The sequence below is a fragment of the Charadrius vociferus genome, unplaced genomic scaffold, assembly GCF_000708025.1.
Source record: "Charadrius vociferus isolate BGI_N301 unplaced genomic scaffold, ASM70802v2 scaffold525, whole genome shotgun sequence".
Classification (NCBI taxonomy): Eukaryota; Metazoa; Chordata; class Aves; order Charadriiformes; family Charadriidae; genus Charadrius; species Charadrius vociferus.
The window spans coordinates 142206-154367 of NW_009648535.1; the positions used below are offsets into that span (position 1 = coordinate 142206).

General features: G+C 52.6%; 1 protein-coding gene across 1 annotated transcript in view; it reads left to right on the forward strand.

Annotated features, from left to right (window-relative positions):
• The window catches only part of STK11 (serine/threonine kinase 11), a 43033-nt gene that overhangs the window by 28081 nt on the left and 2790 nt on the right, over positions 1–12162 (forward strand). Inside the window, exon 8 of the mRNA XM_009885827.1 lies at positions 5586–5779. Coding sequence (XP_009884129.1) covers positions 5586–5779 — 194 coding nt within the window. The remainder of the gene's footprint in view (positions 1–5585; positions 5780–12162) is intronic.

Sequence of the window (12162 nt, forward strand, 5' to 3'; positions counted from 1 at the left end):
CTCTTCTCTGCTTTCCAAGGCTTTTCAAACCGAGTCAATCTGTGCAGTGCAGACCTGTGAGTTGTAAATGGAAATGAATTAAAACTCTCTCAGCCTGTCATCGAAGAGTTTACGAACTGCCAGAGGCCGACCCCTGAATAACAATGACAGAGCCTTGAAAGCTGCTCTTCCCAGAAGGACCTGAATAGGATGGTGTTCAATGGAAAACTGACGCTTTTAGTTCACCTCTGTGAATATTTTGTACTCTTGGGGTGGGGGCATGGGGCAGTGAAGAAAAGCTGCCGAGAGCCAGGGAGTTAGCAACCTGCTCCCCATAGATGATTCGCCATCTCCTCTCTGCCCCGTGCTATTGCTGACGGGCTTAGTGCTCGTATGCTGCATTTTGAAACTAATTCGCTGACCCTGCTGCAGCACTTAAAGTGATGAAGTGGATGCAGAATTCTACCTCTGTCCCTTGTTTCCAAGGCAACCATCTTGCCTTCCTTCTCCAGAAGTGTCACACTTAATTTGTTCAGTCATAGATACCATTGCAAGAGTTTATAGCAAGAAAGGGAAGGCACTTCCACCTTTTATTAGTGGAGGTGCAAATTAACCTGCTGGGCTGGCGTCTCCTACTGACCTCCCGGAGGCTGCCGTGCCGCCTTCCCGGCTGCTGCTGTTCACCCCAGCGTCCTGCCCAGGAGGCTCTGAGGGTCGCTGTTGGATGCTCTGCCACGGAGCCCTTGGAAACCTGTGTTTGTGGCCACTGCAGATGCCTTCGCAGCACCGGGCGTGCTCCGTGCCTTCTGTAACTGAGTTTGAGGGAGCGCGAGGGGTTTCTCTGAACTCCGATGCAGCGTGTATACTGTTGGGCTTTTCCTGTCCCTTGTCCGTGCTGTCATGCAGTAATCTCCCCTCGGTGGGACACACACACAAAAGCTCTCCTCCTTTCCGTGCTAGCCGAGGCCCCGGCTCTGCCTTCCTGCCCTGCAGCAGGCACACGGAAGGAATCTGCACTTCTTCTACCCACATTCTGCAAATCGGTTTCATAATGCAACCGTGTGTGGTGCCTTAAAGGAATGTGAGTCTCCATCTGTGCACGGAACACCTCTCCTCATAGGAGTCTGAACTGTGACCTTTGGCCCTTGCATCAGCTCGGGGAAAACTGCTTCTCTTTCATACACGTTTCTTTTTTTTTTTTTATGAACCCAGTTAGGAACTTGGAGGTCTCTTGATGTTACAGGAGTTGGAGCAGTGATTGCGGGGACGCCGCTATAAATGTACTGCTAACGTGTGTTGCCTTCCCCCAGGGCACACCGGTGTGTGTCCTCCACGTTTGTCTGTGAGAGGGCTGAATGAAAGCGGAATGCTGTTAGTTGCTTCTCGTGGTGGCGGTGACCTTCCAGTAAGCTTGAAGCCCTTACGTGGTATCACGGGAGGTGGAGAATCATTCATAGCCGATCCTTTCTGGCGGGGTGGAGATCTGCAGCTTGGCATCTGGTTTCAGAGAAAATTGTCCATATACAAAACAAGGAAACTGAAACATTTGTGACCTAGAATGGGAAGTAAATTAGCTGCAAGTATTTGGAAGCTGCAGCTGTGCTTACTGATTCTTATTTTAACCTTGCTTATGCCAGAACTTGAAAAGAACGGACTGATGACTTCTGATGTAAAATTCAAGCTTGGAAGCTGCAAACCAGAGCGGCTCGCCGAGCACCGGTCGATTCCTTTTTTCGTTCAGTCCTTGACCCTTGCTGTCTTATCTCCCTGTAGATTATAGCAACCTGTCTGGACACTGCTGCTTAACTGGCAGGGTCACAATTAATACTTGTGCCGCTGCTGTCTGGAGTTTGTGCTTCGCAGGCATTCTCAGCAACTTGCAAAGTAGGAAGAAACGATCTCCCTAGTGCTGCTCCCTTCGCTGCCTTTCGAAGCGCCGGGGTTGGCCAAGAGACGTGTCACAGACCGGAGAGGAATCTGCCTCTTCCCAGGGATGTTCTGGACAAGGGGCGCGTTTGAGATCTGTAAAAGCTTGTCTTTTCCCGTAGTGTTAAAGCAGCAGTCTGTGAGCACCGGGTTATGTTTGTGCCAGGGCAGTAGGCTCAGAAAACATCAGTGAAACTGGAAAGAAATGGTGAAAAGGGCACTCTGTCAGCAGCCCTCTAGTCCAGCCTGTGTTTTAGGGTCAGTGCTGAAGGCGGCGGAGGGGGACTGATGGGAGAGTTGCACTGCAGGAGAGTAGCTGCTTTTTGGCTTAGTCAGTGGCCAGTAGCTTCTTGAGGCAGATCAGGCGTTTGATGGAGCCAGTGGTCCTCAGCTGAAGAGCAAATCTTCACTAATAACATTTAGCACCAGTGTAGAAAGCAGAATGTCTGTCCCTGCTGGAAAATTGCTTGCCAGGAAATACTCTGCTACTCCGTACAGAATTGCTTGAGGCTCCTTCCAAGAGGTCTTTGATTTTCTTAGAACTTCAATGAATTTCTCTTCTCACTCTATATCCTCATTACCATATATGCATATGCAAGTATTTGAAATCACCTCCCAGAGGATAGAATCATAATGACTAGAGTACAGTGATTCAGGTTTCTGCTGCTAATAAAAACCTATTTTTACTCTCCTGGTAAGTAGGACAGAAGGAAAGAAAGAGGCAGAGCTGAAATACAGCAAAATAAAAACACTACTCGCTGTAGACTTCTGGGCTTTCTCCCTTTAAAATGCTCCTTTTAATGGCAGTCATTCTGATGTCATTTGTCCTGTACATTCCATTTTCCTTAGGTCCCTGGCATTCGGGTTGGTTCCCCCTAGCTCCGACGGCCCTGGCAGAAATAGCTGGTGGCTGTGTTGGGTCTTCAGTTCCTGCGGGTGACGATCCTGCCAGGCTGGATCAGCCCGGGCTGACTTGGCTGTCTTGGCAGTCACTTCCTTGATGAAAGCAGTCTCCCAAGGAAAGGAAATCAAATGATCAAATTAGGAGTGCCGTGTGCCATGCACACCACCGAGGAAGCCATCCACAGGGCTCGCTGAAACTGTCGGCCAAAACCCAGTTATGTTGGACCCGCTCGCTTCCTGCTAGTGCAGTCGCTGGGGTGGCCTTTTACTTAACTCTTGTAACGCCACTTCATGAACCGGAGGTCGTCGTTGGCAGATTAGATCTGTATTCGGCTCTCTGCCACTTCCCTAAAACATGCTGCTTTCACTGCAGCTTCCAGCGGGGTCGTGGTTCGGCCACGGAGGAAACACCAGGGGCTCGGCATCGGCGTGCAGCTGGACCGTGCCAGCCTCCGGGCTGCTCGGGGTGTTCTCCATCCTCTCAGGCTGGCGGCATGGAAGGATGGGACATGGCTCCCTGTATGATGTTGATATGCTCTGTGATTAACCAAAATACATTTCCTGTAAAACTTCAGTCTATAGGGACTACTTCACTCTCTACTTCTGAAAATGGCAAGGTGCTGTCTTTCTCAGAGAGCAGCAGACTGACTTTAAAACTCAATCATTGCCGAGAAAGCAGTTTAAAGATGCTAATTGTGAAGGAGGGTTTCTGGCTAAGGGTTCACTCCTCCTTGGAATCCTAGCTGATTTGTCCCAGTAGCTACATTTTCCTGTGTTTATCTCCTAACTCTTTGCTTTTGCTGGATAGTTTTGTTCGAATGCCACTTTTTTTTAGGCCTGCTGTCAAAGCAATGTAAGACTAGAATAAAATTATAATTGCAATTCTTCTGTGCAGGAGGTGCATCCAACCCTTACTTCCTAAAATGAATTTGGAACAGGAGTGATAAAAACCAGATGGCTCAGGTTTGTAAGAGCTCTTTGGTGACTGGCTTCAGGCCCTCCTCCGTGGCCGTTAGCCGGGAGCTACTGGATGCCTGCGCGAACTGCGGAGGGGAGCGCTCGCCTCACATCAGGCTTGTCTGGGGCAGCAGTCATCAGGCCAAGAAGTGAATATGCCATGAGGGGATAATTTTGGCTCTCGCTCCGCTTTCGCGGTGTGTTTTCAGAGACACCTTAAGTTGCTTCCTGAAGCAGCACCCTTTGTAGCCTAAAGTAAACTTGGAAAGCGGGAAAAAAGCTTAGGCTTTCTAGGCTGCCTCCTGCTGTGAAAGACTCCGAGTGTCCCTTTGTGCCGGTAAGTGGCATCTGGGTAACATTTAGCAAGGTGAGCACAAGAGTGCAGTTGATCTGGTGAGGCTTTTCTCGCCCTTTACTGTCCAAAGAGCAGGAAGAATAGGTCCCGGTGTTTTCACTGACATCCGACCCACAGCGGAGAAATAAGGGGGTTGATATCAGTGCCAGCTCAAAAGTTCACGCGGAAAGCAGACTGCGGGTCAGGAGATGGTCCTGAACGTGGGAGGCTTTGATGCTTTCTGACCCTTCCTTCGTGTAGAATGACCCTCCGGGGCAGGGCGTAAGAGCCTGGTGCAGTGGCTCTGCCAGGCACGCCACCCCAATGGCAGAACCCCACCACTTATCGGGGAGGGAGCAACCGGAGGGCCATCGCCTGACCTTTTCATTTGCCAGCCACAGGCAGCTGACTCTCCCTGCTGCGGGACGTGTTGCAGGGGGAGCAAGGCGTAGCAGGAGGTGTGGGGGCTGGGCAGGCATGCTGGAGGTACCTAGGTCTGGAGGAGCTTCTGGTCCCACCTGCGTTCAAGAGAGGGTCGCCGTGAGTGCGGAGCCTCCAGCAGTACTTCTAGGAAAGTCTCGGTGCCCACATGCAGCGCTGGTAGATGTCCCAGAGACGGTCCGGCGTTGGAGCCATGCTATGAAAGTACAATCAAGCTGTAAGAGGCCACCCATATGGCTTCTGAGATGCTGCTGTCATGCGAGCCTGTTGGATTCTCGGTCTGATTAAGAACAGCTTTCAGAGCTGATACCCTTCACTGGGCAGATGGTAGCACTATGGCTACTGGTTTTAATGGTAATAGAAGTCCCTTGAGGCAGAGGTGGGATAAAAAGTTAAAGTATAAGCATTTTTGCTGTGGTCTTGTTGAAAACTGGCTGTTAAAGGAGCTTGTGAGTAACCAGCGCTCTCCTTAGGCTGACAGTCTGCAAACTTCTGTTGTCTCGTGCTGGGTTAGCCTCACCTTGAGGACAGGAGAAGTTTCTGCTTTCCTGCTTGCTTTGACAACTCGGGCGCGCTAGCGGCTCTGCTAATGTGTTTTGACTTCTAGGTATGTAGTTTGAGCTTGAGTTGGTGATGGAGAAGATGTTCCTGCCCTCTGTTTCCAGGCTCTGAGCTGCCCTTCTGTAGATGTCCGGTGCTCCAGGGTCTTGCGGCAGGACCTAGCGTGCTGACAGCTGGGCAGACCTGACGAAGCACCCAGTGGACAGAGCACCTCGTGCAGTGGTGTACGCAGCTGTTGGTGTCCCTGCAGTGTTGTCGGCAAGACAGACAGACTTGCCTTTCTTGACACTTGCCTCTCTCAGTTATTACACGTGAAAAAAACCTGCAGTGGCGTAAAACTGGCTAGGAAGTTTTCCGTAAAAAAACTGCTCATACCTTTGAATATTGGGGTGGAATGGGACCATCTTGTCCTGTCAAGGATTTCTCTGTGCCTTCTGAGAAGTGAAGCTGTGCTGATGAAACTCTGCTCTTGGACTCTTTGCAGTTGGTTTCGTAAGAAACACGCTCAGGCAGAGGCTCTGGTGCCCATTCCTCCCAGCCCCGAAACAAAGGACAGGTGGAGAAGTATGACGGCGGTGCCTTATCTGGAAGATCTGCATGGCTACAATGAGGAAGAAGATGATGACTTGTATGACATTGAAGATGATATCATCTACACTCAGGACTTCACAGTACCAGGTAGGAGAGAATGGTGCTGGGATGGGTAGGGCAGAAGTGGCTTTTTTTTTATGTGTGTGTCTGTTTAAAGCTTTTTAGGAAAGGCCTCAAGATCTGAATAATCCTTCCAGCAGTGGAGGAGACTATTGATTATTAAGTGGTGCGAGTGACGCATAGCGAGTGAGCCGTGATGCTCCGGATGCCTTGGTCCTTTATTTGATCAACCAGGATGCCCCTTCCTGCCCGTTACCCATATGCCAATTTCCTTCCTTCGTCCAGTAATAGCTCGCTCCTGCTGGGCTCTGTGGTTTAGCACATTTAATTCTTTTGGCCAGTTTTGCTAGACTGAGTTATTTTGGAGCAGAGCCCTAAAATGACTCAGTGTTCAGAGTAGATGGCACATCTGGGGAAGAAGGGTGCATGTAGCTTTACGCTGAGGCTGGTTTTTTCTGCTCCAGTCTGGGTAACTATCTGCTTACAGAATTGCTTCTTTCTTTATTAGGGATTTCCTGTTGTTTTAAGGTAAGCTAACCAGTAAGTACAGGGCCGCGTGTGGTTTTAACCATGCGGTTCTTACAAAGTGGTGGCAATCGAGTAGCTTTCCTTCTTTGGCCTCTCTGTACCTTTGCGCCACGTCGCTTGTGAGCAGAAGGCTGAAGGGCGCGTCTGTGGGAAGACTGAAGACAAAGGCTGCTCAGCTTTACAGTCGCTGCAGCCGCGGAACTGTACGATGAAGGCAGCAGATTCCTTGTCTCGCTGCCTGCGTTCTCACTGCCTGCATCAACAGAAACCCGAGTTCCTAGATTAATTTTAGCCAAGTTTAATCGTTTTGGAGGGAGGGTTTCAAGTACCATTTGCAGAGATGCTGATTTGCTTTACCACAGTGTGATTAGGGGTACCTGTGACTGCCCTTCCCTTGTGATAAGGAAAGCCCTATTTTCTGTAGCTCAAGACCAAGCAAACGGCTTTAGTTTTTCCGTAAGGACGGCACGGTGGGCTTCTGTGGACCTGAGTCAAGGCAAGGTCTGACTTTACCGAACCTTGCACCTGAACATCTTGGTTGTCTCTTGGTTTACTGGTTAGGCAGCAAATGCTTTTTTGGAGCATTGTCATGGAAGAATAAGGTGTCAGGCTGTGACTTGTAATAAGCCTCAAACCGTACCCAATGCCCAAAATTTCTCTGGGCAATGACTTGAAACACGATTGGTTTCCCAGGTGGCACCTTCCGAGGGGGGAAGGGGAGAGGCTGCCCGGAGCCTGGCTCGCTGAGCCGGCGCTTCGCTCCATGCCGTCCGACACCCTTGGGTGGCAGTCCCCAACAGGGCGGCTGCTCTGCTGTTCAGCCAAAGGGATATGTAGGTGGGTCGGAGGTGGAGCCTGCCAAGATGAAGGGAGTCTCATCAAAGTGAAATAGATTTATTTCCAAGTGCTGATTCACTGGTGACAGTCGGGTAATTTATAACCTTTTCTAATAGAACTGATGTCCCAGTGCCAGCTGGGTGACCTGCAGAGCTCTGTCCTTTGCTCTCTTCTTACATCCCGCAGACTTTTGTGCTAGAATCTGAGCAGGGCCGGGCCTTCCCTCACGGCTTAGTGGAGGCTTTTAAAAAGGAGGGATCCTCTTAAAAACGCGATCGGCTCGCTGAAGCACATACTCGATTGCTAGGGCCTTTCTAAGCACAGAAGCAGGAGAGAGGAGGACATGCCAGATGCTTTCCCTGTTGTCAGAGGTTAACCGTTGTCCTCTGCAAGAGCTCTCGCCGGGAACAGCCCACGCGTAAGTGCCCCAGACATAATTCTGCACAAGTTTTGGGGCTGGAAGCACCATCACAGGCAGTGGGACCTGAGCACAATGATGAGGCTGCCAGGCTTGAAAAATCCCTAACCCGCATCGCTTACGTCTCTTTCTAATTTTACATTTTCCTTCCTGACCTGGTTTCAAGCGGCAGAAGGAAGGTACGGTCGGTCTGTGTGTGCCCGTAACCTCCCTCGGAGGGGCAGCCGTCCCAGCTGAGAACCTCTGAGAGAGCACATCTGCTGCTCTCAGTACTTGGCTATCTTGCAGCCAACCCGAGAGCCCACAGGACAGTCCGTTACTGCTGCTTTGGTGCCAGTCTGGAGCGTAAGCGTGTGCGTGTCTCTAACGGTGCTCTGTTGCTTCCCTGTGCGTTCCCAGCTGCAGAGGAGGAAGCTGAGGCAGGGCTTAGAGGAGAGAGCGGAGCGGTGAGCAGTCGTGATGAGCTGTTTGGAGAGGAAGCCGTGCTCCCATCGGCCACGGGCGCAGAAGAGGAGCGTGAAGCTTAGCCTAGACCCCAAAGCCAGCGCCCTCCTGGGCTTCCTGTGGCCTGAGCTAATGGCAGTGGCCGGAGAGTGCGGGGTCATCTCCCTGCTTCCCCCAAACCTCAGCAGGATCCTGCCTATCTCCAGGACGGTTGTATTGTTTCAAAACCAGATAACTTTGTTCTGTAAGGGAATAATTCTTTAGGTTTTGGCTTTGTATTTCTAAGCAAAGGGCAGCTGGAGGGGTTCAGCGCGGCTTGGGACCCCCTTCAGAGCGGGTTACGCAGCGTGTGAAATCCATCCCCTTCCTGCAGACCTGCCCCGCGAATGGTTCTGTACAGAGGGTGTATTCCTGTCCTCACTTTAGCTGAAATGTTTTGTTTGTTTTTAACTTTTCCAGGGGTGATTAGCCTGCGTTCCTGTCTGGTTTATGCACTTCAGAGCGATTAAAGAGCGGCAGCTCGGGCAGACTGACAGCGTTAGGGAGGGGTGGTGTGTCCCGTGGGCCCAGGACAGAGCAGTCCGTGCTGCTCACTGCTGAGGGTCTCTGGACGGTGGCACTGCAGCTGGGCCTCGCACCTCACGGTCTGTGTCTGGAAAAACACCGTGCTCTGCCCTTCCTCTGAAGAAGAGGAGCAGAGCGTGTGAGATCCTCTTCGCAGTCGGGTGAGGGCTGGCGCTGAGCCCTCTGCACGGAGCGGGGGAAGTGTTTGTGCCCGCGTCTGCACACCTTTTGCTGTCGGTGTCAGCTCCCGGGACGCCTCCTGCCGCGGGGGCTGTGGCTGCTTCCCACGGGGGTGGAACGGCCCCCTGCACGCCCAGGAGCCGTGCGGGTGCTCTCCCCCCGCCGTGCTGTCTGCCGGCCGCGCTGGGTGTACCCCCGCACACGGGCGGGTGACTGCCGTGGTGGGAGATCATCTCCAGAGCGGTAATATCAGCTATTATACACCCCTAATGCAAACAGCAGTATTTAAACCCAAATAAGAGCTGTCATGTCAGAAGATGACAGGCAAATTACTGGAAGATATCTTTTTTAAAGTTTTCGTGTGTAACTTGTGCTGTTTCAGAGGGATTGGAGACCTAAAGGTGAACTGTGGCCCCGCAGAGCAGCGCTCCCCGTGTTACGGTTAGGCAGCGCGGGATGTGATTTTGGTTCCACTTAGGTGGTGAGTGGTGACAGGTTTTAACCTTTCAGTTATTTCAAGAGTTATTGCTTAATTGCTTAGGTAGATAGTGAAATAAAGCGTTGTTTCCAGCCAGTCTGAATGTCCTCTTCCCAGCACTTGGGCGTTACGCTTTTGTGGTGTCGGAGACTGAGTTGGCCGCGTCCGTGAAGGGTGGATTCTTTGGGGGCTGTCGAACAGAGCAGTCCAGCTGTGGGCCAGAGCTCAGGAAGCCCCCGGGGAACCCTCCGGAGCAGGAGGAGGATTTCTCTGTACTGGATGTTCTCGTGCTGCTCCTGAGCAGCCGTCCCTGTCAGGCAGGGCCCTGGTGTCGGGAGGTCGTTGGGTCTGAACACGTGTGGCTCTTTACCGCCCTTGATTTGGGAACATATGTGAGCACGGAACAAATTCTTCTCCCTCACACAAATCACCTCTGGCTTGGCTTGCCCTAGACAGGTCGGAAAGCACAGCGCGGTGTGCCCCCAAGCCTGGCGGGAAGAGATTTGATTTGGACTTAAGCCCTGAACAGCGGAGAACTGGTCCGCTGTGGTGGATCATTCTCTCGACTCCACCCTACAACCTCTGGTCAGGCTGTTCACAGGACTTGTAGAGATGCCTTAAACAAGGCTGTTGACAAGACCGGAAGGGTAAGAGGGGCTGGTGAGGTGGGACGTGAAGGTGCAGTTTGCAAGTTGAGTGTTTGTGATGGGCAGAAATCCCCTCACCGGGAGCGCAACGCTCCTCAGGAGCTCCTGGGAGGAGCGGGGGGAGGAGGGAGCCTGGCGCGGGCGCCCGCTGCCCCGCTGGCTTTGCACGCCACACGCGAGGGCAGAGGGTCAGCTTGCACAGAGAACGAACTTTAATCCTTTTGTACCTGAGTCTTCCTGCAGGATCCTTTTGAACTTGCCCAGCTCCGTGCGAGTGTTACATTTCTAACAGTGACGCCATATTTAAATAAAAATTTAAAAAAAATGTGTAAATGACTGATCGATTCAGTTGTGGTTCTGGCGGGCAGCGAGAGCAGGAGCACAAGTGACTCATAGGTGGGAGTGGGCGTTCAATTCGGGAGGGGAAGAGAGGGAACCTCATTAAATCTTACGTTCTTCAGAGAAAGAAGGGGCTTTGAGAATGTGCTTTTATTTTTAAAGGGTTATTTAAAGATTTATGCATCTCTGTAGAGAGCTTTAAATGTTACACGCCCCTGGTTCAATCGGTGTTAAACATCTCATCCGAGGGAAGTGCCGAGGAGAGAATAACTGTGGCGTTGAGCACGTGACGACGCATCCTCTCCAGAAGTGGCTGTCGTCTTGTTTGGAGAGAGGCAGCGCATGCAGTAGATGGATGTGAGCATCGGGCTTGTTGCTTTTGTGCTGCGTTTCACATTTAGAAGGCTGCGCTCTGCTTTTTTCCTCCCCTGCCGTTAACCCCTTCCTCCGCTCCAGCCCCGTCCTCCTGCGGAGGCAAATGGCTGCAGAGCCTGATCCCACGTTTTTGTTTCTCTCCCTCGGCTCTCGCTCTGAGGCTGGAAAATAAAGCCGGGACCGAGTCTTTAAGTGCTGTCTGGCGCTTAAAAAGGTGCGTTTCTAGCTGCAAATCATGTGTGCGTGCTTGTGTCTGACAAACACAGCAATTCAAAAGCTCTTCACGGGTTTATTTTGAAACCTCCTTTGTGCCTGAACGAGCTGGATGGAGCCATTAAGAAATGTGAGAGGTGGCGAGGACGAACACGCACGTTCTGGATGCCCCTCGCAGCCCTCCTTTTATTTATTTTATTTTTAGCGCTGTTGGGCCGGCAGCGGTAAGGTGGGATATAGCTGCTCGAACAGACACAGCGCTGGGTCACGGGCTTCCGCGTGGGCAGACAGTTGCCAAGACTTCATCCCATGTTGAATTTGTATTTTCATTAATTTGAACGTCAGCAACTGTCATTGGTGAAGGAGGTAAAATTAGCTTGCAATTCCCCCTCCCTCCTTGGTATCCGTAATAGACTCCTGGGACGGCGCTTTTGAAGCGGGGTGGGAGGGGGAGGAGGGAAGAGTCACACAAAAGACAAATGAACTGTTTGGATATATTTTTTCTTTTTCCCTCCCCAGTCAGAAATGTTAATTGACTTGGCCCGAGTTCAGCTGAGGGAGGGGAAGGAGAAGTGTTCGCTTTGCTGTGAATGGGGTTACTTGAGGCTCCGCAGACGTGTGGTTGGGATGTCGGGAGGAGAGGAGAAGCCCTGACCCCCGGGCGGGGGTATGGCGGCGCTGCCCCACGGTGAGCTGCTCTGCTCTGCGCCCCCAGAGAGCCCCATCCCCGGAGGAGCTCTGGGGCCAGCGTGTCCCCCTCTTCTGGAGGGCCTCCTCGACCCTTCCTAGGAAGTCCCTCTTACGGGGCGAGGAGCTGGAAGCCCATCAGGGGGGTAGCAGGTCCGTAAGGAGCTGGAAGCCCGTCAGGGCGGTAGCAGGTCCGTAAGGGCACAGCCGGGGAGAGGCAGTGTTGCTGCTTCGTGCTCCTGAGCCTCTCTGGGCGTTTTCAGAAAGCACTCGAGGTGACAACAGCTCTCCGAGGCCCCTCGGTCCTGCGGGGTGAGCCGGGCAAGGAGCTGGGTCTCTGTTTCTGGGGAGGTGGAAGGCAGGAGGGCCTCCCCCGGGGAGCGCGGTGGGTGCCGTGGGCTCTGGCAGCGGTAGGCTCGGGCGCAGGAAGCCAGCGGCCATCCCCGCGGGTCCCGCAGCTCCAGGAGAATCAATTGCACTCATAACCCAGGATCGCCCCACAAGAGGCGCATCCGTCCTGCCCTCCCTCTCGCGCTGTTTTTGGGGCACTGGCTGCAGCCCCTGGCCGAGCAGCGGTACCTCACCCCCTTGTGCGTGGCCGGAGGCTCTGGCGTGCCGGAGTGTCCAAACCGCAGCACCGGGAAGGTGCTCCGAGCTCTTAGCAAGCCGGGAGCGCCGCTGACCAGCTTGGAAAGCCTCT